The following is a 26,257-nucleotide window of genomic DNA, read 5'->3' on the forward strand; positions in this document are numbered from 1 at the left end:
ATCAAGTGGGACATCTGTGTCACCTAATAAATGCTTCTGCATGTCACTGTCCATTGTAGGTGGCACTGTACTTTGATGAGGGCTCCTTGGAACATCATGGTCATCCAATAGAATCAGTCCTCAGGGTCATGACACTGCCAGGCTCCACAGTTGTGCTCCCTGGGTACACAAAGGCATCTTTGGCAGAGCTGAACTGCAGCAGCTGTACCTGCTGTTTTCTATTGTAATACAGATATTTATCATGAATAGGGTGTCATGTCAGAGCATGGGAGGCTGGCCTGCTATAAGAACTCCATCTGTGCCTGGACACCTGGCTTCCATTGGCATGCTCAGAACTTGGCTGTTGTAGCCTACCAGGCCTGCTCATGGCAGCTGGTAGCTGGTACAGCAGATGCCTAGTAATAGCTACAGTGTTTGAGATGCAAGGTAGTGCTTGCCCCCCAACCCCTAGCCTACCTTCTATTTTATTGAATTTAAATTAGTCACATGTAACTGGTTGCTTTCACGACTCTAAACAAAATGTAGATACAACCCAAGAGATAAAGGTTTTTATTTTGTTTGGAATAAGGAGTGGTTGGGCTTTTGTAACTTTGCAGTACAAATTTAGTGTGTTAGAAGTCTGAATGAATTTCTCATCCGTATGTTTACATTGCTTGATCCTAGATGATGTGCTAAGAGAATGACTTAGAAATTGAGGCGGGTCTTCATTTTACTTGTCCTCCTTAGTGCTAAACAAAAGAGAAAATTTAAGATCCTCTGAATAGAATGAGTTATTTTATCTCAGTGCCCCTGAAACTATGAAGTGGTTTGTGCCTGTTTTATGTTCGGCAAAATAAGTTGGCTTAAATTTACACTATTTCATGGATCAGCATCCTTCAATTACTGTTAGCGTATGACTTCATTTGAAATTCTAAACTACTAGCATTTTACCTATACCAAGTAAAATACACTATAAATGATAGAGATCTAAGATTGTATCTGTTAACTTTTAGTAAAAGCAGATTATAATTATATTCCTTCCTGCATCCTGGTCAGGGTTGTTTTTTTTTTTTTACTTGCCTGCCCATGTTGGGTGTAGGCTACAGCCTGAAATAATTGGACTCACAATTTTTTAAACCATACTAATCTGCTGAAACAAAATGTTATTGTAGCCTTGTCTGCTGAGACCAGTGACAGTAGACATGTAAGATCTTAACAACTTGAATTAATTGTGTAAAGACTAGAAATGAAATAGACCTAGTTTCCTCTAGATTTAGCTTCAAATATAATCAGATTTTTGGAGAATAGAATAGGAAGGTTAGAGGTAAAACAAATGGCAGATATTGCTATTACTCAAGCAATGCTTGAAGGGCTCTCTACATTTTCACCTGTCAATCCTGAAGCATGGGTTGTCAGGACTCACTTCTACTTTAGAAATTTAGAATCGGGTGTTAATTAGCTCACAGTTGTGTAATTTGTAACTAAATTGTAGAGCAAGGAGTTTAATCTACTGTTAGATGCCACAGCTTGAGTTAAACAAGAAACAGAGGAAGGTACATGGGTGACTGAGTGGCACCTTTGGAATATCATGGCTGTAGTAAAATATCCCTTAGACTAAGTTTCTGTTTGCGATTAATCTTAAATAATTTGATACTGGACTGTGGTGTTATTTTTTTAATGTGTCTGTATGAAGGTGTCAGAATCCCTGGAACTGGAATTGATGGATGTAAGTTACCATGTAGGTGCTAGGAATTGAAATGGGGGCCTCTAAAAGAGCAACTAGTGCTCTTAACCACCGAGCCATCTCTACACCCCTCTCCCCCAGCCTTTTTGAGACAGGGTCTCACTATGTAGCTTTAACTGTCCTGGGACTTACTATGTAAACCAACCTTGCCTCAAAGTAACAGAGATCTGCTCGTTTTGCTGTAATTAAAGGTGTATGCCACCACCCCTGGCTTAAGGTTGCATTCTGGATGTATGTTTGTCCTGTGTCTCTATTTGTTCATTTATTTATTTGTTTGTTTGTTTACTTATTTATTTAATTTTTTTTTTTTTTTGGTTTTTCGAGACAGGGTTTCCCTGTGGCTTTGGAGCCTGTCCTGGAACTAGCTCTTGTAGACCAGGCTACAGAGCTAAACTCACAGAGATCCGCCTGCCTCTGCCTCCCGAGTGCTGGGATTAAAGGCGTGCGCCACCATCGCCCGGCTGTTCATTTATTTTTTAGTACTGAGGATTGAACCTAGGACTTTACCCACACATGCTACACAAGTGCTCTGCTGCTGAACACATCTAACCCATGATTTGGTTTAGAAGTGAATCCTTGCAATTTTTTTCTCTCCTTTTCAGTTCCAGAACTCTTAGAGCCTTTCTCTTAGCCAGGAACTACTCTTCTGACCTCAAAAGTTGTTAATTATGTCCTAGAATTTTGAAAACATTCTCAATAAGAATTAATGTAAAATAAGGACTTTTCTATGGATTTACTTATATTAGCCGCCATTAAAAAGGATCTATACTAAAAGTAAACCAACATTCTTAAAGTGTGAATTGAGACCATTGGAAAGGGTGAAATTTTTTTTAACTGTTCTTTCCTTTTAATGACAATAAGCTTTCAAACTTCTTAGTTTTTGGGGGAGATTCACATATTCCTGATACATGACCATACTTCCTTATATCAGTCTTTAACACCAGAGACCAGTTCCTTTTCTGCCCTAAACAAAAAGTCTTTTAAAGTATTAGAAAATATAAGTGCATAGTATTAAGTATGTTGATTTGTGTAAACTCCAGATTTGGGGATGTGGTTATAATTCTTCTGAATAGTTTTAAATTCCTCGTCTTTTTTCTTTTTTTCTTTTCTTTTTTTTTTTTTTTTTTTTTTGGTTTTTCGAGACAGGGTTTCTCTGTGGTTTTGGAGCCTGTCCTGGAACTAGCACTTGTAGACCAGGCTGGTCTCGAACTCACAGAGATCCGCCTGCCTCTGCCTCCCGAGTGCTGGGCCTCGTCTTTTTTCTTAACTCTTGTTGTGTACTTAGTTTATCTTCTGATTGCTTCCCCTCACCTGTCACTTGTGTTGTGGAAGGTTTTCCTCTTAACTTTGGTACCATTCCTTTAACCTTCAAATCTAGAGACACCTTTAAGGTATGACATAAATTCCAAGTTGTAGCACTAATGAGTCAGAGAAGGGATATGAGAGCACATGAGTTATTTGATTAGACATTGTGGAATTATACTGCCACAAGGATTGTATATACCAACTAGATATACTGTATTTCCAAAAATGTCAAGTTAAGCAAAATGCATAGTTAGTAAATAATACCTATTACTTCTAATGTGTATATTTCCTTTTTATTAAAAATGGCCACATGGCTGGGTGGTGGTGGCACAGGCCATTAATCCCAGCACTCGGGAGGCAGAGGCAGGCAGATCTCTGTGAGTTTGAGGCCAGCCTGGTCTACAAGAGCTAGTTCCAGGATAAGCTTCAAAAGCTACAGAGAAACCCTGTCTCAAACACAACAGAAAACAAAACCAAAACAAAAAAACAAACAAACAAACAAAAATGGCTGGGTTGCCTCGCCCAACCTTGATGCAGAGGGAGGAGCTTGGTCTTACCTCAGCTTGATGTGCTATGCCTTGTTGACTCCCACGGGAGGCCTGCCCCTTTTTGAGTAGAGATGAGGGGGAGTGGTTGTGGGGGGGGAGGGAACAGGAGGAGAGGAGGGAGGGGAAAGTGGCCGGTCAGTATGTAAAATAAACGGAAAATTTTAATTAAAAAAAAAGGCCACATATTGAGAGTCTGCTCCTGTTCTAATGTCCCTTTCTCCTGTGTACCTTGGGTAATGGCTCTTTAGTTCATATATTAATTACATGATTGGATTGTAAAGTCTTTGAGTACAGAGTCCTTGTCTGATCAATCTTTAGAAGGGTGTTTTGGACTTGAGAATACATGTAAATTAGCCCTCACAAGGTAAACCTGCATCTGGTAGTACAAGGATCTCTCTTATTTTGTACAATAACTGTCAAATCTTCTGTAATGCTAGCTAGGAACTGCTCTTATAGTGGGGAAAAGATGGAAGATCTTCATCATTTGGGAGTTGACTTTTTCTGCTTTATTATTGATTGATTGGTTGGTTGGTTATTTTGAAACAGGGTTTCTCTGTAGGTTTGGAGCTTGTCCTGGAACTCATTTTGTATACCAGGCTGACCTCAAACTCACAGAGATCCACCTGTCTCTGCCTCCTGAGTGCTGGGACTAAAGGCGTGCACCACTACTGCCTAGCTCTGCTTTATATTTGTGTGTGTATGTTTGTACACTTTGAATTCAGAGCTGGAGTTAAAGGCAGTTGTGAGCTCACCCAACAGAAGTGCTGTGAGCTGAGAACAGAACTCAAGACCTGGAATTTTTTTTTTTCTTAAAAGCCTTTTCAACGTTAGGGAGAATACTTTATGTAATAATAACAAAAGTTGTTGATTTCTGATCTCTTCTATTCATTCATTTACTTGTGTGTCTTTCTGAAGTAATTTTAAATTGCAGTGAAGTAGTTAGTGTCAAACACTCTTCTGTTTTTCCAGTAACTTTAGGGGCCTTTGTGGTTTCATATAGTTTTCAAATGCTAAGAATTGAAACGTGTTGGTGTGTGTATGTGTGTGTGTGTACGTGCACGAGCGACACTTCTACATGAGCTCAAGTGGAATGCATACATAACTGCCTTTGGGTGACTGAATTCACAGTAAATAAGATTTTATGGTGATATAGTACACAGTACTTGGCATCTTTAATTTCTTAGCTGTCATTCAAGCTTATTGCTGTCTTTGCATTTGATAGATATTTGGAGATATTGTGGAAACAATCATTTTCACAAAAAATTTCAGGATACTTAATCTTTAAAGCCACTGGTATATTCTCTACAAACAAGTTTTTCACCATGCATGATAAGAGTTCTGTACTGGCTTCCATTTTTTCCTTCCTCTCTCTTTTGACCAACATCTAGGTCACGTGTCCCACTATTGCCTTACATATTTGGCTTCATTTAGACACATAGACTCTTGCTTTTTTGGGCACAGCTTTCTGTTTTTTTTTTTTTTTTTACTAGGGCCTTGTGTTCTTCCAGATTCTAGGACCTAAAGATGAGAATTTTCCTTTTCTCTTTCTCTACATTCTTTACACATATTGTTCTTAGAACTGGTTTCAGCTTCTATTTTCCTCAATGCACTTGCATGTTTTTTCCTTTGTCCTTAGTCTCTTTGCTGTCACTGTCTTCTGGGTTGTTACTAGCTAGTAATTTTTAGTTATCCTTTCTTCTACACACTGCCTTTCAACTAGTTTCCCTTATTGTGATTATTTTTGTTCCTTTTCAGATTAAAGTTCCTTATTATGATTATTTTTGTTCCTTTCCTGTCAACCTAGAGTAGAATACTCTGACCCTGGATTAATATTATCTATTAAACTTTACCTTTTGGCACCTACTGTGGTGACAAAGGTCTGTTATTTCAGCACTCAGAAGACAGAGGCAGGAGAATCTTGAGTTCTGCAGACAGCTTGAACTATATATAGCAAGACCTTGTTAACAACAACCCCAAGGGCTAGGATGTAACTTAGTGGTTTAAAAAAAAAAAACAGTTGCCAGCATAGAGCAGGGCTTTGAATTTGATCCTTAGCCCCAATTCTAAACAAATAATTTTTCATTCTTTGCTCCTTAATGCAAATTCTCTCTTGGAATTAGGCTCATTTTCTTCCTTTACCTTTACAAAATAGCAAAAAGTAAGGAATTGGGAAGGAAAATGCTTAGAGATCACAAAGAATACACACTGTATGTAACAGAGTAGTCTGATGCTACTATGTACCCATCATTTAACTTCAGTAACTGGCAACTTTTTGCTAGTATTGTTGTATCTGTCTTTTAATTCTTGATTCCACCCCAATTTACTCAGAAATACCTCTTCTGTATGCATCTTTAGAGGTTTTCTGTTTGTTTGTTTGTTTGTTTGTTTTGTTTTGCTTTGATTTTTTTGAGTCAGGGTTTTTCTGAGTAACAGTCCTAGCTGTCCTGGCACTAACTCTTGTAGACCAGGCTGGCCTCAAACTCACAGGGATTCACCTGCCTCTTCCTCCCAAGTGCTGGGATTAAAGACCATCACCACCACCCAGCCTGGTTGGTTGGTTTTTCGAGGCAGGGCTTTTGTGTAGCCTTGGCTGTCCTGGAACTCACTCTGTAAATCTGGCTAGCCTCGAACTCAGAAATTGCTCTGCCTCCCTAGTGCTGGGATTAAAGGTGTGCACAACCGCTGCCAGGCAAGAGGTTTTAACTTCTCAGTTTACCTACTAATATACAAATCACCTCTTCAGTTAAATCAGTAGATTATTCAGTTTTTTAAATGTTAAATAACTATTTAATATGTTCTCTATGTGTGCAGTGCTACTTGTGTACTGATTCAAATCGACTTCCATATTACAAGTTCTCAGATATCCAAGTGTGCCTTGTAGAAAACTCAACTGAATGGATTAATAGAATTCAACAGACATTCATATATTTATTTATTACATTTTTATTAATTTGGATGGGGCTATGGAAAATATGTTCTGGTCAGAGGACAACTTGTGGAAGTCATTTTGCACACAATTGTCAGGTTTGGCAGCAGGCACTTGTCAATTTTTTTTAAAAAAATTTGTCACAATGTTTGTAGCATAGTTCGAGAACATACTAGATAGGTAACTATCTAGTGACTTTGCATTTGTATTTTTGGCCTAGCTCTTGTGTATATGGAATTATTATCAACTGCCCTAATTTTCTCCCTGGATAGTTCTTAACATTTTAGAAAGCATTTGTTTCTAAGGCTGAAAACCTGTTCTTAAAATTGATTTTGAATTTTGTACATTTCAGAAAGATAATGTATGTGAAAACCTAGTAAGAATTACTGAGAATTATTTCAGTGTTACTATTATTTTAAAGTTCAGTGCTTTTTAGTGACTTATGTTTGTATTTGACAAAATAAATTCCATTAATTGGATGATAGATTGATTGATTGAGATAGGGTCTTTCTCTGAAGGTGGCTGTCCTGGAACTCTCTAGGTAGACCAGGCTGGTCTTGACTCAGAGATTGTTGATATTAAAGATGTGTGTCATCAGGCCAGCTTCAAAATAAATTTTTAAGTTTGCTAATCTTTAACTGACTTTATTATAAAGATACTTCATTATGGGAAATAAGATGATACTCAAGTTCATAAATTTCTATATTTAAAAATTATTACATTCATTATTTTGTTTGCCAGTCTTTTTGTATATGTTCATGGATTTGTTGAATTATGAACAGTAGTGCTCTTTTTCTCCCCTCTTTCCAGTTATTATTTTCCTGCTGTCTTAGGGTTTCTATTGCTGTGAAGAGACACCATGACCATGGCAGTGGCAACTTTTATTATAAAGGAAAATATTTAACTGGTTGTGACTTACAGTTTCAGAGGTTTAGTTTATAATCATCATGGTGTTATGCAGTGAGTAGGCAGACATGGTGCTGGAGAAGGAGCTGGAAGTTCTTCATCTTGTTCTACAGGGAGTATGCCACACTAGGTGTAGGAGTGTCTAAGACCTCAAAGCCTGCCTCCACAGTGACATACTTCCTCCAGCAAGGCCACACCTCCTAATGGTGCCACTCCCTGTGGGCCAAGCATTCAAACATGAGTCTATGGAAGCCATACCTGCTATATGCCCTTGAGACAAAGTAATAGCTAATTTCTGGCTATAAACAAAACACCTGCTTTAGTTCATGTTGTAGTTCTGGTGCATAAATCGTCATTTTTATGATCTGAAGTAAATTTCACTAATTTTATCTTTATTGACTAAACATTTTAAGATGGGAGACTAGAGATTTTGAAGTTGGATGGTTGTGTACATTGCTTGGAAGATTTGAGTTCACCCTTCTAACACTTTATTCCCATTTCTGTGGGATGGGAATTTCTTAGAACTAGGGACATGATCTTGCAAATGTTAATGTTTCTCTTTCCTTGCGGCCTGGTATAGAATAGATACTCAGTTATTCCAAGTATCATTTCTTTAGCTGAAGGTCAGCAATACTTAATCTATACTTAATCTTATTGTTGTGAAGCATGCTACTTCTAATTTAGTTGATTAAGCTGGGCATAGTGTTACTTGCCTTATAGTACCAACTTCTTGGAAGACTTAACTAAATTCAAGAATTCATTTTAAAAAGGTCTTTCATAAAAATTCATCCTGAATACAGTCATCTGGAGGCTAAATTGGGTGGTGGAAGATTTACTTCTAAGATGATATCTTCATGTGGCTGTTAGAAGTAAGCATCAGATCCTTCCCACATCTGTCTTGAGTGTGCTGCTAGATAGAGAGCAGGAGGGAAGTTCCAGTGCCTTTTACTATGTTGCATGCTATATACTGACATTTACTTGTAGACATTCATGGGAGGGTACATGTACATTTTCAGGTCAATATCAGATGTCTTCTTTGGGCTCTATCTTATTTTTTTAAAGATTTATTTTATTATTCCTGTGTGTGTATGAGTATAGCTGCCCTTGGAGGCCAGAAGAAGGTGTTAGAATCTCTAGGAGCTGGAATTACAGGACATTGTGAACTGCTCCTAACATGGATGCTATGAACAGAACACCTGTGTCTATCTTTAAAGAGCAACAAGTACTTTTAGAACTGAAATTTCTCTCTGGCCTCTTTTCACCTTTTTTTTTTTTTTTTTGAGGTAGAATCTCTCACTGAACTGGGAGTTCTAGAGTTCTGTCTGGGTCTCCCCAGAGCTGGGATTTAAGTGCACAGCAGTAGGCCAGATTTAGAGATACACAGTATTATAAGTTTCCCTCCTGTGATCGTAAATAGACAATAGAGTAAATGGGAATAGAAAGAGAACCATTGGGACTGGGGATAAGTATGGGAAATGGAATGGATATCAAAGTATTTTATATGCATGTATGAAATGTTACAGTTCAGCCTAGGATGTAACTGTGTGGTAGAGTGTTTCCCTAATACTAGCAAAAAGTGGGAGAGATAATGTAATAATAAAACCCACTATTTTATACAATCAACATAAATCAAAACAAAGTAAAGAATGCCTTTGTAATAAAACTAGGGGTAGGCTGAACAGTTGATATTTTTGGTAATTTTTTTTCTCATACCAAGAGAAAAATTGATTAAATTAGACACCTTTTTCCTTAAGACTTGTTATGGGGGCTACAGAGATAACTTAGCAGTTAAGAGCACTGACGGCTCTTTCAGAGGACCTGGGTTTGAATCCCAGAACCCACATGGAAGCTCACAACCATCTGTAACTTCAGTTCCAGAGAATCTGATGCCCTTTTCTGATCTCCACAGACAGTTATTACATGTACATGGCACACAGACATACATACAAGCAAAATACCCATGCACATAAATTAGAATAAATCTTTTTTGAAGAAAGGCTCATTATGATAGTTTACTTTTATAATCCCCAACACTTGAGTGTCTGATGTAAGAAGGAGGTTATATTTGTAGTATCATAATACACATGGCCAAAAATTGCAACCCAGAAATACATAATTTGTACAACTCAATAGTAAGATGCATACAGATTCACACAGAAACATATACAAATACATCAGTGGGTGAAATTGAAATAGATACTTGACCAAAGTATGTGAATAGTCAATAAGCACATTTAACATTACTTAATCATTAGAAAAACAGGGATTCAAACCACAGTGAGGGGACTCCAGGTAAGAACATTTGTTCTTACTAAAGAGGACCTAAGTTTGGATCCCAGGACTCTAGCTCCAGAGGACCCAAAGCTCTTATGGCCTCTATGGGGATCTAGCAAACACACACATACACACACACACACTGCATTTACATACATGCAGGCAAAACACTCATGTATAAAATAAAAAAATCTTAAAGAAAGCAGTGAGGTAGTATATATCTTAGTCACTATTTTATTGCTGTGAAGAGACACCATGACCAAGGCAATTCATATAAAATAAAGCATGTAATTGTGGGTTTACTTACAGTTTCAGAGGTTTAGTTTATCATCGTCATGTCAAGAAGCATGGCAGCAGGCTGACAGGCATGGCCCTGGAGAAGTAGCTTAGAGCTACATTCTGATCCTCAGGTCAAGAGAAAGATGTGGGCTTTTGAAATCTCAAATTCCACTCCTGACACACACCTATTCCAACAAGGCCACACCTCCTAACGTTTTAAATAGCTCCACTCCCTGATGACTAAGCTTTCAAATAGATGAGTCTATGGGGGTCATTCTCATTCAAACCACCACAGTATACCTTTTAGAATAGGAAAACTTTAAGACAATGATTATATTAGCCAGGCATTGTGATGCACTTAGGAGGCAGGGGTGGGTGAGGCCACTCTGATTACATACTGAATTCAGGTCAACCAGAGCTGTGTGGCAAAACTTTGTCTTATAGAGAAACAAATAGAAAAGCCAAGACTGATAATTCTAGATGTTGCTGATGATTTATAGCATCTTAAAGCTCAATGATTGTTTATGGACATATATGTTAGCACAATCACTTAGGAATGTGTAATTTAGCACTTTAAAAGTACTCTTCAATTGACCTGGCAGTTTTACTTCATTTATTTATTTATTTATTTTCTTCTTCTTCTTTTTTATTTTAATTTATTTATTAAGGATTTCTGCCTCCTCCCCGCAACCGCCTCCCATTTCCCTCCCCCTCCCCCATCAAGTCACCCTCCCTCATCTGCTCTAAGAGCAATCAGGGTTCCCTGACCTGTGGGAAGCCCAAGGACCGCCCACCTCTATCCAGGTCTCCTAAGGTGAGCATCCAAACTGCCTAGGCTCCCCCAAAGGCAGTACGTGCAGTAGGATCAAAACCCCACTGCGATTGTTCTTGAGTTCTCAGTATTCCTCATTGTCCTCTATGTTCAGCTAGTCCGGATTTATCCCATGCTTTTTCAGACCCAGGCCAGCTGGCCTTGGTGAGTTTCCGATAGAACATCCCCATTGTCTCAGTGTGTGGGTGCGCCCCTCGCGGTCCTGAGTTCCTTGCTCGTGCTCCGTCTCCTTCTGCTCCTGATTTGGACCTTGAGATTTCTGTCCTTTGCTCCTCTGTCTCTGTCTCCTTTCATCGCCTGATGAAGGTTAATATTCATGAGGATGCCTATGTGTTTGTCTTTGGGTTCACCTTCTTACTTAGCTTCTCTAGGAACATGCATTATAAGCCCAATGTCCTTTATTTATGGCTAGAAACCAAATATGAGTGAGTACATCCCATGTTCCTCTTTTTGGGTCTGGCTTACCTCACTCAGGATAGTGTTTTCTATTTCCATCCATTTGTATGCAAAATTCAAGAAGTCCTTGTTTTTTACTGCTGATTAATACTCTAATATGTATATATTCCATACTTTCTTCATCCATTCTTCCGTTGAAGGGCATTTAGGTTGTTTCCAGGTTCTGGCTATTACAAACAATGCTGCCATGAACATAGTTGAGCATATAATATACTTTTGTTGTATGATAGGGCCTCTCTTGGGTATATTCCCAAGAGTGGTATTGCTGGATCCAGGGGTAGGTTGATCCCGAATTTCCTGAGAAACCGAAACACTGCTTTCCAAAGTGGTTGCACAAGTTTGCATTCCCACCAGCAATGGGTGAGTGTCCCCCTTTCTCCACAACCTCTCCAGCAAAGGCTATCATTGGTGTTTTTTATTTTAGCCATTCTGACAGGTGTAAGATGGTATCTTAAAGTTGTCTTGATTTGCATTTCCTGATCGCTAGGGAAGTTGAGCATGACCTTAAGTGTCTTTTGGCCATTTGAAGTTCTTCTGTTGAGAATTCTCTGTTCAGCTCAGTGCCCCATTTTATAATTGGATTGATTAGCCTTTTACGGTCTAGTTTCTTGATTTCTTTATATATTTTGGAGATCAGACCTTTGTCAGTTGCGGGGTTGGTGAAAATCTTCTCCCAGTAAGTGGGTTGCCTTTTTGTCTTAGTGACAGTGTCCTTTGCTTTACAGAAGCTTCTCAGCCTCAGGAGGTCCCATTTATTCATTGATGCCCTTAGTGTCTGTGCTGCTGGGGTTATACGTAGGAAGTGGTCTCCTGTGCCCATGTGCTGTAGAGTACTTCCCACTTCCTCTTCTATCAGGTTCAGTGTGTTCGGACTGATATTGAGGTCTTTAATCCATTTGGACTTGAGTTTTGTGCATGGTGATAGATATGGATCTATTTTCATTCTTTTACAGATTGACATCCAGTTTTGCCAGCACAATTTGTTGAAAATGCTGTCTTTTTTCCATTGTATACTTTTAGCTCCTTTATCGAAAATCAGGTGCTCAAAGGTTTGTGGGTTAAAGTCAGGGTCTTCTATTCGATTCCATTGGTCGACTTCTCTGTTTTTATGCCAATACCAGGCTGTTTTCAATACTGTAGCTCTATAATAGAGTTTGAAGTCAGGGATGGTAATGCCTCCAGACAATCCTTTATTGTATAAGATTGTTCTGGCTATCCTGGGTTTTTTGTTATGTGGTCAATTTTTGAGAAGGTTCCATGAGCTGCAGAGAAGAAGGTATATTCTTTCCTATTTGGGTGGAATGTTCTATAGATGTCTGTTAAGTCCATTTGCTTCATTACCTCCAATAATTCTCTTAATTCTATATTAGGTTTCTGTCTGATTGACCTGTCCCTTGGAGAGAGAGGTGTGTTGAAGTCTCCTACTACTAGTGTGTGTGGTTTGATGTCTGCTTTGAGTTCTTCTAGTAATATTTCTTTTACATAAGTAGGTGCTTTTATATTGGGGGCGTAGATATTCAGAATTGAGACGTCATCCTGATGAATTGTTCCTGTTATGAGTATAAAGTGGCCATCTCAGTCTCTTCTGATTGATTTTAGTTTGAAGTCAGTTTTGTTAGAAATTAATATGGCCACACCTGCTTTTTTCTTAGGACCATTTGCTTGAAACACCTTTTCCCAACCCTTTACTCTGAGTAGGTGCCTGTCTTTGTGGTTGAGATGTGTTTCTTGCAAACAGCAGAATGTTGGATCCTGTTTTTGTATCCAATCTTTTAGCCTGTGCCTTTTTATAGGTGAATTGAGCCCATTAATATTAAGTGATATTAATGACCAGTGGTTGTTTACTCCGGTTATTCTTATTGCTTTTGGTAGTAGAGATTGTGTGTCTCCCTTCTTTGAGATGTGCTGGTGAAGGGTCACTAGATGCCTGGGTTATTGTAGGCAGTGTTGGATTCCTTGGGTTGCGATTTTCCTTCTATTACTTTCTGTAGGGCTGGATTTGTGGCTACGTATTGTTTAAATTTATTCTTATCCTGGAATGTCTTGTTTTCTCCATTGATAATGAACGATAGCTTGGCTGGGTATAGTAGTTTGGGTTTGCATCCATGGTCTCTTAGCTTCTGCAGTACATCTATCCAGGACCTTCTGGCTTTCATAGTTTCCATAGAGAAGTCAGGTGTAAGTCTGATCGGTTTACCTTTATAAGTTACTTGCCCTTTTTCCTTTGCAGCTCTTAATATTCTTTCTTTAACCTGTATATTTTGTGTTTTGATTATTATATGGCGAGGAGATGTTTTTCTTTGATCCAGTCTGTTTGGTGTTCTGTATGCTTCTTGAATATTTAAATGAATATCTTTCTTTAAGTTGGGAAAGTTTTCTTCCATAATTTTGTTGAATATATTTTCTGGGCCTTTGAGCTGTGACTCTTCTCCTTCTTCTATTCCTATTATTCTTAAGTTTGGTTTTTTTATTGTGTCCCATATTTCCTGAATGTTTTGTGTTGAGAATTTGTTGGCTTTGCTGTTTTTTTGATCTGTTCGTTTATTTTCTCTATGGTGTCCTCAGCATCTGAGATTCTTTCTTCTATCTCTTGTATTCTATTGATTATGCTTGTTTCTGTAGACTCTGCTCGTTGACCTAGATTTTCCATATCCGGCTGGTCCTCAGTTTGTATTTTCTTTCTTGCCTTCATTTCAGTTTTCAATTCTTGAACTGTTTCCATTACCTGTTTGATCGTTTTATCTTGGTTTCCCAGGGTATCATGTACATATTTACTCATTTCTTCAAACTTTTTGTTATACTTCTCATCCATTTCTATAAGGGCATTTTTTACATGTTGTTTAAGGGACTCTATTGCGTTCATAAAGTCAATTTTTTCCACTTCTTCTGTGTTAGATTGCTCAAATTCTTCTGTTGTAAGATCCTTGGGTTCTGGTGTTTTCATGTTGTTTTTCAGATTATTGGGTGAGTTCTTGCCTTGGCGTCTGCCCATCTCCTCCTATTAATCCTATCTAATGGGTCTTTTAAAAACCGGATCAGGTTTCCCTGCTGGCCCAGGGCTCCGCTTACAAAATGCCCTCACTCTGTTTCTTGGTTCCTGCCGCAGGCCAAGAACCCTCTCACCCCTCCGAAGGGTCTTCAGGACAGGACCAGGCTCCCCGTTTGCCAGTGACCTGGCCAACCAAAGGCCTACCTCTTTGATTTGATTGTAGTAGGGTGATCTGCTCTCCTTTTTGCACGCCTGGCCCTGCCGCTTGCGTCTGCTGCCGCGGTGGTCTCCCAAAGCCTCTTCCTGAATGCGGTGTCGCTACGCCTCTGTGCGTCTGCAGTTTTACTTCATTTAGAAGCAAATGTCCACTACCAGCATGTGAATCATAAATTACAGTGTGTGTGTGTGTATGTATGTGTGTGTACTGATGTCATTATTATGATGTTATATAATGAATGTCACTCAGCAGTAAATGAAACCATGGAGTCAGCTTAGTGGTAGAGTGCTTGCTTATCATTCATAAGTTCATGGATTTGAGGCAGGATGATGGGATGTCTTTGTGAAATCTTCCTACCAGTAGTGTGTTGCCGTTGACTTCTGTTTCTACATCCCTTTGTTAAGGTAGGCAGGCAAAAGATAACATGATTACTTATAACTGACTTTTCTCTTTTGCTTGCAGATTCTCACAAACACAAAGATAAACACAAAGATCGAGAACACCGGCATAAAGAGCACAAGAAGGATAAGGAAAAGGACCGGGAAAAGTCTAAACATAGCAACAGGTAAGGTTTGACCAACAGGGCTTATCACTCAATTGGGAGCTGGTGTCCTTGACTCCCATGGATAGGTATCAGCTGGTATAGACCAGTAGCGTGGCTATTTGCTGGAGTTGTTAAAGAGAATACTTTGATAATTCAGACCTCATTTGGGATGTTCTTGTTTAGACCAGTTGTAAAAAGCAAGCACATTGAGTTTTCTTTAATATACATTTCATAATAGCTAAAGTATAGATCTATTGTAACATGGTGCTTAATCAAACATGCAGAACTTGCCTTGGTAAAAAAATGATTTGATATCATTGTTTCCTAGATTTTAAAACTATATTTGTATTTTCAACATTATTATTATTATTTTTGTTTTTTTGATTTTTCAAGACAGGGTTTCTCCGTGGCTTTTGGTTCCTGTCCTGGTCAACATTATATTTTAAAACTACTTCTACTTTGTCTTATTGCCAACAGACAAGAGAAAATTTCTATTTTGTAGTTTAATTATGAATCTTTAAAATAACCAGTTTAATTTTCCCTAGTGAAAGATATTTCTTCCCAAATCATGTACCTCTCCTTGTTTTCCTACTACACGTAAAACTTGATCAACTATTTTATTTTATTTATTCAAAATTAATCTCAGCAATTGAAATGAGTTTTGGTTCTTGTGTATCTTGCCTTCTCCAGCTAATAGTAATATGTACCAAAGTAGATTTGAGAGCAAAGAATATTGCCAAAGACCCTCATTTCATGATGATACAAAGGATATAACAACTATACATGCTGCTATAATATTATTAGAGTCTCAAAATAGGGACACACATAAACTGATAGAATTTTGAAGGGAATTAATAATTATAGCCAATGCCTTCATGCCCAGCCTAAATTTAGGCAGGTTTTGGTATATATTTTTTAAAACTTTTTTATTTTCATGGAAATAATAAACCAGTAGGCTTTTTGCCAGAAAACTTTGAAAGAACTTGACCTGAGTTTCTGTGACTAGTTTCTAATTCATATGTGGTTAAGTTTAGGAGGACAGTTAGCCAGATGTCTTATAAGGAAGCTTGTGTTTTGACCATTCCGCAGACATAGTTTTTGCAGTAAAGCAAGTGAGTAAAAGGTTATACTCTACTACTGTTCAGTGTATTATGTTCCTGTTTAAGTGACTGCCGTGGTTCCTAGTAGTCAGTTTCTTTAGTGACTGTTATCCTCAATGCTGTTATTGTTAGGGAGCATGAATTTGGAATGTATTTCTGTGTCCCTCGTCTAGATAGTAGCATTGATTATTTGTCATCAGATTGCTCTTGGGACCCAAGTTCAGGAATTAACATTTCTGCAATAATAATACTATAAATAGGAGAGCCACCTTTCTTTGTTTTGGTGCTGTGGACACAAACCTGACAGGATCCCACTTTGGTTATTTGATTTCATTCTAAGTACAAAACAAGGCAGCAAATATTGATGATGATTTTTTTTCCCTGTGGACAGGAGCTTGAGGTCATGTGTACAAAAGTCATAACATTATCCAATAAGGAAAGGTTGTGACTTCAACATTCCCAGAAGATTATTCCTTACAGTCAAAACAAAAAAACTAAATAAACTTCCTGCCTAAACAAAATGTGTAGCCAACTTACCCAAGTAAAGTATAAGCACTGTCCCCCTAAGCATGTTGTAGGTTCCCTAAATTTTTGTTTTGTTTCTTTGTTTCTCAAGATAGGATTTCTCTGTGTAACAATCTTGACTGTCCCGGAAACTTTCTCTGTAGACCAGGCTGGCCTCGAACTCACAGATGTCTGCCAGTCTTTGTCTCCCAGTTGCTAGGTTTAAAGGCATGTTCCATCACCGCCAGGTGATTTCCTAATTTTTAAAGATGAGTCCATGTCATTTTGGATTCTAATTTCCTCAGACTTATCACGAAAAGCACTAGTTAAATCAAATTCTGACCTTAGGAAAACCTCATATCTGTCTCCTGTTTCTCTTTTGTTTTGTTTTTGCCTGTGATGTTGCACAAACATTTACACCAGTCAAATAAAATTATTACTTATATAGTTTATTAGATTTATATGTATGATATGGATGTTTTGCCTACATGTATGTATTTATAACACATGTTGTACCTGGTGTCCCCAAAGATCAGAAGAGGACAACAAATAATTGGAGTCATGTGAATGTGGGTGCTAGGAACTGAACCCAGGTCCTCTTCAAGAGCAGCAGGTGCTCTTAACAACTTCACCATCTTTCAATTCCTCATTTATTTCTTTTTAAAAAAAATTTTAATGATTTATTTAGCTTTATTTTATGTGCATTGATCTGAAGGTGTCAGATTCCATGAAACTGCATTTTCAGATAGTTATGAGTTGCCATGTGAGTGCTGGAAATGGAAGTGGAGTCCTTTGGAAGAGCAGTCAGTGCTCTTAACCGTTGAGCTGTCTTTCCAGCCCCCTCATTTATTTCCTAATAATTACGTGCTGGTTACTTTTGGTGAATTTGTAATGAGTTACCATCATTTGGAAAGAGGAAACCTCAGTTGGGAAATTGAGAAAATGCCTTCATAAAATCTGCCAACAGGCAAGCCTGTGGGGCGGGTGTATGTTTTTGATTAATAATTGGTGTTGGCCTGACCTACTGTGGGCCGAGCCATCCCAGGGGTTGTATAAGAAGGCAGGCTGAGCAAGCCACGTGGAGTAAATCAGTAAGCAGCATTCCTCCATGGCCTTTGCTTGACTTCTGCCTTGACTTCCTTCATTTGATATGGGACATGTAAGCCAAATAAACCATTTCTTCCCCCAGTTTGCTTTGGATCAGTGTTTTATCAATAGAAAACAAACCAGGGACAGAGTAAAACATTTTTAAGTTCAGTTTTAAAAAACACATTGAAAGAAAAGGACTGGTTTTCTAGCTTCCAAGATGTTACTGGGTTTATAATCTGATCAGTCTTATTCAGTCATTCGTAGTCAGATTTTCTTTAATACTAGGTGTGACATTGAAAAGCACCATGAGACAAAAGACTGGTTTCCGTCATTCACAGGTTTTGTCCAAATCCAAGCATTCAACTTATTTGTCTCTTTTTCCCTATTTGGTTGACTATGGATAGTAGTAGTACCTGCCTTTGCAAACTTTTGGATTTGTTATGAACATGATAGCTCATCATAAACTGTAATATGCTAAGTAATTAAGATAATGATGGTGACAGTGTCGATTACCACAAAGCCTAATAGAAGATCATGTGGATAAAATACAGCTTCCAGTTTTTGTAGTGGGATCTAATTTAGTATTTCACTATTGCTACGTCACATTTTTTAGTTACTTCTAACCCTATTGTAGTAAATAATAATCATTGCTTTTAAGATTTCATGATGAAAGCAACCTTTTTGGGTTTTCTTTGAGACGGTTTCTGTGTAGTACTGTAGACTAGGCTGACCTCAAACTCAGAGCTGACTGTCTCTGCCTCCAAGTGTTGGGATTAAAGGTGTGTGACACCATGCCCAGCTCATGGAGAGAGACAATAATTGAAAACTAGCCACTTAAATAAATAGATCGCAAAAGGAGGAAAGGTGATGACTAGAAAAAGAGGTATTCTTGCTCAGCACAGTGGCACTTGACTTGGAAGGTAATAACAGTAGGATCACCAAGTTTCAGGCCAAACTGGGCTTATAACTGTCAAATATATTAAAGGTGAGAAAAGCATGAAAAATATTAGGGAGTGTAGCTCTGTGATAGTGCTTTCCTAAGTACATACAAGCCCTAAATTTTATTCCCATAAACAAAGCATAAACAAGACACATTACTACTGGAGCATGTATTTTGTTTTGGAAGGAATGCAATTAGGCTTGAGGCAAACTACCTGTTGGAAACTGTTTAAAGAAGTTGGTGCTTGATTTTAAAGGGAGGAAGAAACTACTAGAAACAGTTGAGAAGGGGACTTTATAATACAGAAAAGGTTTCTGTTTTGGATCATTCTTTGGCTCGTTATAGAAAGATAGATTACCATTAAATGTTATGACATAAAACCAAAATGGCAAAGATAAGAAACTTAGATGGAGAAGGAATAGAAGGCTAGAATGTGCATTGATTTGGGCATCTTTGAGTACATCTTCCAGCGTGCAAACAAAGAAATAAATAGTTCCTAAATTCCATTTTACTTTGACTTTTCTATAATTACACACAGTAATTAATCCTCTCTTGGTCACAGTTTGACTTTCTAAAATTTTCTTTTTTTCTCTTTTTTAATTTTATTATTTTATTACTTTAAAAAATACCAATCCAAATTCCCACTTCCTCCCCTGACTTTCTATAATTTTCTTCTGAAAAGAAGTCCAAACTATAATAATAGAAAATTTCTAATGACAATAGTTCCTAAATTTTGTTTGTTTTGAGATGGTTACCCAGGCTGGCTTCAAACTGAAGAATTTCTTGTTGGGATTACATAGATATGAATCATTCATTCTGCTGATAAGTTTCAAATTGTGTGTCTTTCTGAGTATTCTTAGAAAATACAACTCTGGGACTTGCTTTATCTCTCTATCCAGTATATCCATGATACATATGTATTCTCATTCTGTTGTTTGTTTGTCTATTTGTTTTGTGGTTTTATCGAGACAAGGTTTCTCTGTGTAGCTTTGGAGCCTGTCCTGGAATGCACTTTGTAGACTAGGTTGTCCTCAAACTCCCAGACATCAGCCTGCCTCTGCCTCCTGAGTGCTGGGATTAAAGGAGTGTGCCACCACTGCCCAGCCTTCTCCTTGTGCTTGTCAGTAGTTGTCTGGTTATATGAAGATCATCGGTCAACACATCATAGTTAAAACTTGTATTCAATTTACCTTCATTTTACCTCATGCTTTCAATATGGGGATGCAGCAATTAGGATTTACCAAAGCAAGCAGTAAAGTGTTTCCCTGTAAATGGAAAGGGAAAGTTCTCAAAGAAGAGGGAAAATAATGTGCTGAGAGTTACAGAGAATTGTTATTGTTGATATTAATCCCTAATATACCTAATTTATAGATCAGATTTTATTATAGATATGCTTGTATAAGGACTACCAATCCCCATTCCATTCTCTATATAGAGTTGGATACTATCTGTAGTTTTAGACATCTACAAGATCCAAGGCGGGCAGCTGTGGTATTCAAAAGAGCAGAGTCCTTGTGATTTTTCTTAATAGTCCAGTGATGGTGGATATTAAGCAGCCACCATGCCTTAGAGCCTTTTGAAAACTAGCTGCTGCTCTGTTTTCCTGGAGACAACTTTGAAGTTATCTGAAATTGTTTTATTTAAACTTTAACTGCTTGCTTTGCTTGAAAAGCCATTAATTTCTTTCCTTCAGTAGCTTGGAAGCCTATTCACTCTCTTGTAGGAGTACCCTAGATTCAATTGTCTGTGACCTTCAGGATTTGCTGCTTTGCATAGTTGGCAAGCATCAGTGGCTATTCTCACAAGATGAGTAGATTTCTATTAAACCTAATAGCATTTATTTACTTATTTATTTGCTTGCTTGCTTTCTTTGTTTGGGAAGTAATAGAATGGTCAAGTTCATAACTCTGGAGCCAGACTGCCTGAGTTTATTTAATTAAGTCCTCATTCTTTCTTATTAAATGATTGTCTCTAGGCAAGTTACTTAAGTTTTCTGTGCTTTAATTTCCAGATCTGTGAAGTGGAGATAGCAGTACTTATCTCAGGGTGTTTGTGTGTTTGGTTTCTTTTTGTTTTTTTTTTTTTTTGGTTTTTTTTGAGGTGGTTTTTCTGTGAAACAGTCCTGGTTATCCTAAAACTTACTCTGTAGACCAGCCTAGTCTTGAACTCAGAAATCCGCCTGCCTCTGCTTTCCCGAGTGCTGGGTTTAAAGATATGCACCACTACCACCAGGCTTGTCTCAGGGTTTTTGTTATATAGCAAGATGTGTATTGTGTGCTACTATTCTTCTATATGCTAAACACTTCATTGTTCATAAAGAACAGATTTTAATGTCTTCCCATAGTCGCCAACATATAGCTTCTCGGAATATCAGACTCCAGGTTTTGCAAAGGTCCATCCCCTTTTAATTTTTCCCTACAAAATTAAATAATTTTCTAATGCAAAAGAGAAATCCCTAATCCTCCTGGCTTTTTTACTGCCATCTCTTTGCTTGTCTCTCCTCTCACCTTCCTTCTGTCTATATACATGCTTTAAAGATACATTGGTGAATGTTTTGTTTGCTTAACTACTATAAAAGTCACAGACCAGATCTCACTGTTACCTCATTTTAAAAATAGCATGCACTGCTTTCTTCCATCATCTTCATCATCATAGGAATTCAACTGATTCGAAGCATAAGACAAGCATGAACATTATGAAAAGAAGTTCTTAAGTCTTTTCTGTTCATTATTTTTCTCTTTTTAACTATTAATTCTTAAGAGAATTTGATTGTGTTCCACTACTTCTTACTATACTCTATCTGCCTTCTCTTCTGCAACGACCTTGAGCCTTTAGAGGCGTGGATGCCATATGTATGTATTTGTGTGTGTGTGTGTTCTGTTTAGGGCTAGACATACTATGTTTACTTTTTTGAACTTGGCTTTGCTTATTCAGCTGGCGTGGTAGAATCATTTTCACAGACATAAGTACAGAATCCAGGAGTTAATTTTTCACTGAGGCAGATTAATTTTCTAATTAACTTTTTTAAAAAAAAAATAGAATTGGGAGCTGCTGGTGTTGGTGTACACCTTAAATCTAGCACTTGTGAAGAAGAGGCAGGCAGATATCTGAGTCTAAGGCCAGGCTGGTCACAAAGCAAGTTACAGGACAACCAGGAGCCAGGACTGTTACACAAAGAAACCCTTTTCTTGAAAAACAAAAGCAAACAAAAAAGCAAAAGCAAAAAATAAAAAGAATTGGGAAGAGTGGTATAATATGTAAAGGAAGATGGAGTCTGAAGCATTCCTTAATTAGCCATTTATATTTTCATAGGAAGCAATCACAAAGGTCTTATCCTTTCAAGTATTGAAGATTTCTGTTTTAGAAAATATGTACTTGGTGGCAAGATATTAATGACCTTAATATGTCAAATCTTAGATTTTCTATACAACACCAGTCTCCTTTAAGTGATAATTGTGATATCTGGGGCTGGAGAGATGTGTCTGGAGTTGAGTACTTCCTGTTCTTCCAGAAGACCCCATTTCAATTACCAGCTCTCACGTATCAGCTCACAGCCTTCTGTAACTCTAGCCCCAGGAGATCCAACTCTTACTCTGTCTTCCTCAGATACCAAGAGTGCATGTTGTACAGACATACATACAGGCAAAACACCCATGCACAATAAACATGAAAACAAAATAGTATTTAAGTGGAAAGGTGATAACATTGTACTAGCAGGTGCTCTAAACTTATAAATGGAAATAGCAAGTTTAATCCTAGCATCGCTTCTCTCTCAACAGGATTTGCATTAGTTTTTAAACTACCGCTTCCTCTGTATATAAACTTGTCTAAGAAAATAAAACGTGCCTCTCAGGATTATTAACAAATTTAGTACAATAAGGGTTATAAAAACAAGTACAGCCATGTGTGGTGCACGCCTTTAGTTCCAGCAGAGACTGGCAGATCTCTGTAAGCTTAAGGCCAGCCTAGTCTACACAATGAGTTTCAGGCTAGCCAGGGCTGCATAATGAGACCTTATCTCAAAAGACATGCATTTATTTATGCATTCAAGTGCATGCGTCCGCGCACACTCACACAGAACATCAAAAGCCAAGTACAGTGCGTGCTTGGCTAGAGGATAGTGGGGGGAGAAGAAATGGTCATCATTTAGATGACTGCATTTGTTTCCAGAGTTTGCTTTTATATAAAATTTATGTAGGATACAAGTGTTTAGACTTTGTTATAGGGTTTCATTTTATTATAGTACTTTTAAAATAGAAGCTAGTAATATCAAAGCTATGCATATTATGTATGATCCAGGTTTTAGGCTTAGCAACATATAAAGGATTAAATTCTTTTTTATATTTATCTATTATGTGTACCGTGTTCTACCTGCATGTATGCCTTCATGCCAGATGAGGGCAACAGATCTTACTGTAGATGGTTGTGAGCCACCATGTAGTTGCTGGGAATTGAATTCAGTACTTCTAGAAGAGCAGCCAGTGCCCTTAACCTCTGAGCCATCTCTCCAACCCCAAGGATTAATTTCTTTACATTGGTTATAGGATAAAATTTTGGTGAAATGTTGCAGTTTAGTAGAAACATACAAGAACACAGTGAGAAGAGTAATAATATTAGTAAAGAAATGTCACTGTGCCATCAGCATTCTCTGCCATTCAGCCTTCATTAGCTGTATAACTCATATAGATAACAGCGAATGAGAGCTGGAGGGGAATGTAAACAGGGCATAGTGGGCATTTCTTCTCATCTGTGATAGTACCTGCATTCCTCTTAAACCTGCTTAGAACCCAGATGGCTGTCTTAGCTATGGCTACTTTTGTGCATAGAGGTGTCTGAACAGTAGGTAATCTGACACATCTTCTGTGGCTTGGTTTAATTTATTTTAATGCCTTTACTTTTTGTCTTCTTTATAGACAAGTATTATCCTTTTAGGAAACACCTTCAGAGGAGACTTCTTGGCCTCTTGAGATCATTGCCAGTAAAGCCTGCTTTTTCTGCCCCGAGTGAAAATAGTGGCAGATGATCTGATGAACCTCATAGGCCTTACTGTCCCTATTGGTTGGGCTTTATTAGCACTCCTGCACCTGGAATGAACTCCCACTTCTTGTCATTGAATTTGAGTTCTGTTTTGCTTAGCTATGGAATCCATCAGCTCTTTTCAATGAGCAAATGACTTAACTGTTAAGCCACATATATGGAAGAAAATGACCATATTGTTCTTTAGCATGTGGTTTTTGCTGCTAGTCTGTTTCTGTTTCTGTCTAATTTACATTCAAAGGCATTTTTCATAGTCCTGTTGGCATCTGTCAGGAATACTCTGCTTGTATACTTGAGTAATCAACAATATTTCTTAGTAGTTTCATAATTTGATTTAACACAAATTCCTCTCTGGTTTAATTATTTAGATTGTATCCATTTTCCCATTTTTCTCATTTTTTTTCCTTTTGGTTACTATGATGAGTACTAAAATAAACATCTTTGCCTGTAACATTTTTATGAGGAAATTTCTAGAAGATAGAACCTATATGACTATGTTTTATCATTTTAATGGCTCTTGGCTTTTAATGTAAGATTTTGCTTTCCAAAATAGGAATATTATTTTTACAGTGCTACTGATATGAACACATGTCTCTTTCAAAGCAAGACTTGGAAATAATGTCCTTAATTTCAGATCGGTCTTTTCTTATTTTGAGGAAGAGACAAGCAGGGCTTTTAACTTCATGTGGAAGTAACTTAGTTCTTCATAGTTAAAGCTAGTGGGAAAACATTGAGTATAATGGGCTATTCACTTACGACATTTTGTCTTGAGTCTGGCATAGTCACGAAATTAGATTGAATTCTCTTAGGTTAGATGTGACTGTTAGAGATAGAACTTTCATTGTTTTTTTTTGTTGTTGTTAGGAAGTTATAGAAATAACACTAGGCTTGCCATATATTCTGTCACATTTAAAGAATGTCCTGGATTTAGTCACTTGCAGAGCTTCCATTATGTAGTGCTGTGGAATTTATCTACCTAATTTAGAAAATTAGGTACCTAATTTAGAAAATTAGGTACCTAATTTAGAAAAGCTTAACTTTTCCCTTCTTTTAATTTTAAATCTGTTTTTCTTTGATAAACTGGCCCCACGTCTGGAATGCCTTCTCTGACATCTCTGGGCTTTTCACTTGTTTGCTGAGACATTCCTCACAATTCTTCTGCCATGGAGCTGCTTGTTTGCCATGTGACTCTTTGTGGGCTTCTATTGCAGAACATGCTGGCATAATTCAACAGCATAACTTTCTGTCTTCCTCTTCTCTCTACCTTCCTCTGGCAGGTACCAAGGTTTTCTACTTGTGTGCTCTTAAACTTCTTTCTGAGTCTGTTTCTAAGTCCTTTTATTAATTAGAGTAAGAACCCAAAAGTAGGAAACCCCCAAATTCCCAGGTAATATGTGGCAACTGTGAGTTCTAAAGAAGCTTCTGTGAAGACAGAAAACAAGTGATTATGTTCAGGACTTTTGCAACCTTATTTCTAAGGGACTTGATTGACTGCTGAGTCAGCAGGTAAAGGGGCACCATCTCTCAGGTCTCATTTGACCTGTGCTATCCTCACAGAGTCATGAATGAAGTAAGTTTATGCCATGGAATATTTTCTTTCTCCTAACTAGTTTTCCCTGTGTTCCTAATACAGCAGTGCAGTTACACACTGGGTACATTTCTTTGTCCCTCTGGTTCATTGTGGGCTCCTGTCCCAGCAACAGCTTGTACCTAGGAGCTGAAGGGAGATCAAAACAAAATCCAGATGATTTCTTTTGGTGTTTTCTGGTTAGTACTGCCAGCAAGTCTTTGAACTTTTTGTCAGGACTATCCAAGCATTACAAGTTTTGATTGTTTATGTTCTTTAAGTTGATCTTGTGGTCATAACTCTAGGCTAACCCTTTATGTCTTATTTTTTAACAGTGAACATAAAGATTCTGAAAAGAAACATAAAGAGAAAGAGAAAACCAAACATAAGGATGGAAGCTCAGAAAAACATAAAGACAAACATAAAGACAGAGACAAAGAAAAACGAAAGGAGGAAAAGGTATATAACTTTCCTTTAGGGGGAAAAGGAGAAGTTAAATCCTACTTTTATTTTGATCACTTTAGAAGCTGTTAATGAAAGTACCTTTGTTGTGTATGCCTTTGACATGTGGAGTAAAGCAGTCTGTAGGAAGACTTGAGAGTTAGCGGGCAATACTGTAGTTACTGCCTGGCCTACTGCTTCTTTGCAGTGTACTCATTAAACTTCCCACTCCGCCCCAAAGATTTTAGAGTCAACCTGTTCAAACTATGAAAACCAAATTATTTAACAACCGGGTCCTTTTATTTTATACTATAGTGAGTATATAGTGTTTCTGGAAGCACCATCTTTCTGAAATATTAGGAAAGTTTCGTTTTTGGAAGAAGGCCTCAAGCTTTATTGGGTCTCCTTTTGATAAAGATTGAAGATTCTGGGGTTGGGTATGTACTTGGTTGGTAGAGTGTTTTATTAGCATGCAGGAAGACTTTGGTTTGATTTCCAGCACCATCTAAACCAGGTGTGTTGGTACATGCCTATAATCCCAGTATTTGGGAGGTAGAGACAGGAGGAGTAGAAATTCAGT

At 37.8% G+C, this 26,257-nt stretch overlaps 1 protein-coding gene across 1 annotated transcript in view; it reads left to right on the forward strand.

Annotated features, from left to right (window-relative positions):
- The window catches only part of Top1 (DNA topoisomerase I), an 86,634-nt gene that overhangs the window by 12,444 nt on the left and 47,933 nt on the right, over positions 1–26,257 (forward strand). The window contains exons 3-4 of the mRNA XM_075962900.1: positions 14,918–15,020; positions 25,572–25,695. Coding sequence (XP_075819015.1) covers positions 14,918–15,020; positions 25,572–25,695 — 227 coding nt within the window. The remainder of the gene's footprint in view (positions 1–14,917; positions 15,021–25,571; positions 25,696–26,257) is intronic.

Source organism: Microtus pennsylvanicus, chromosome 2 (assembly GCF_037038515.1).
Source record: "Microtus pennsylvanicus isolate mMicPen1 chromosome 2, mMicPen1.hap1, whole genome shotgun sequence".
Classification (NCBI taxonomy): domain Eukaryota; kingdom Metazoa; phylum Chordata; class Mammalia; order Rodentia; family Cricetidae; genus Microtus; species Microtus pennsylvanicus.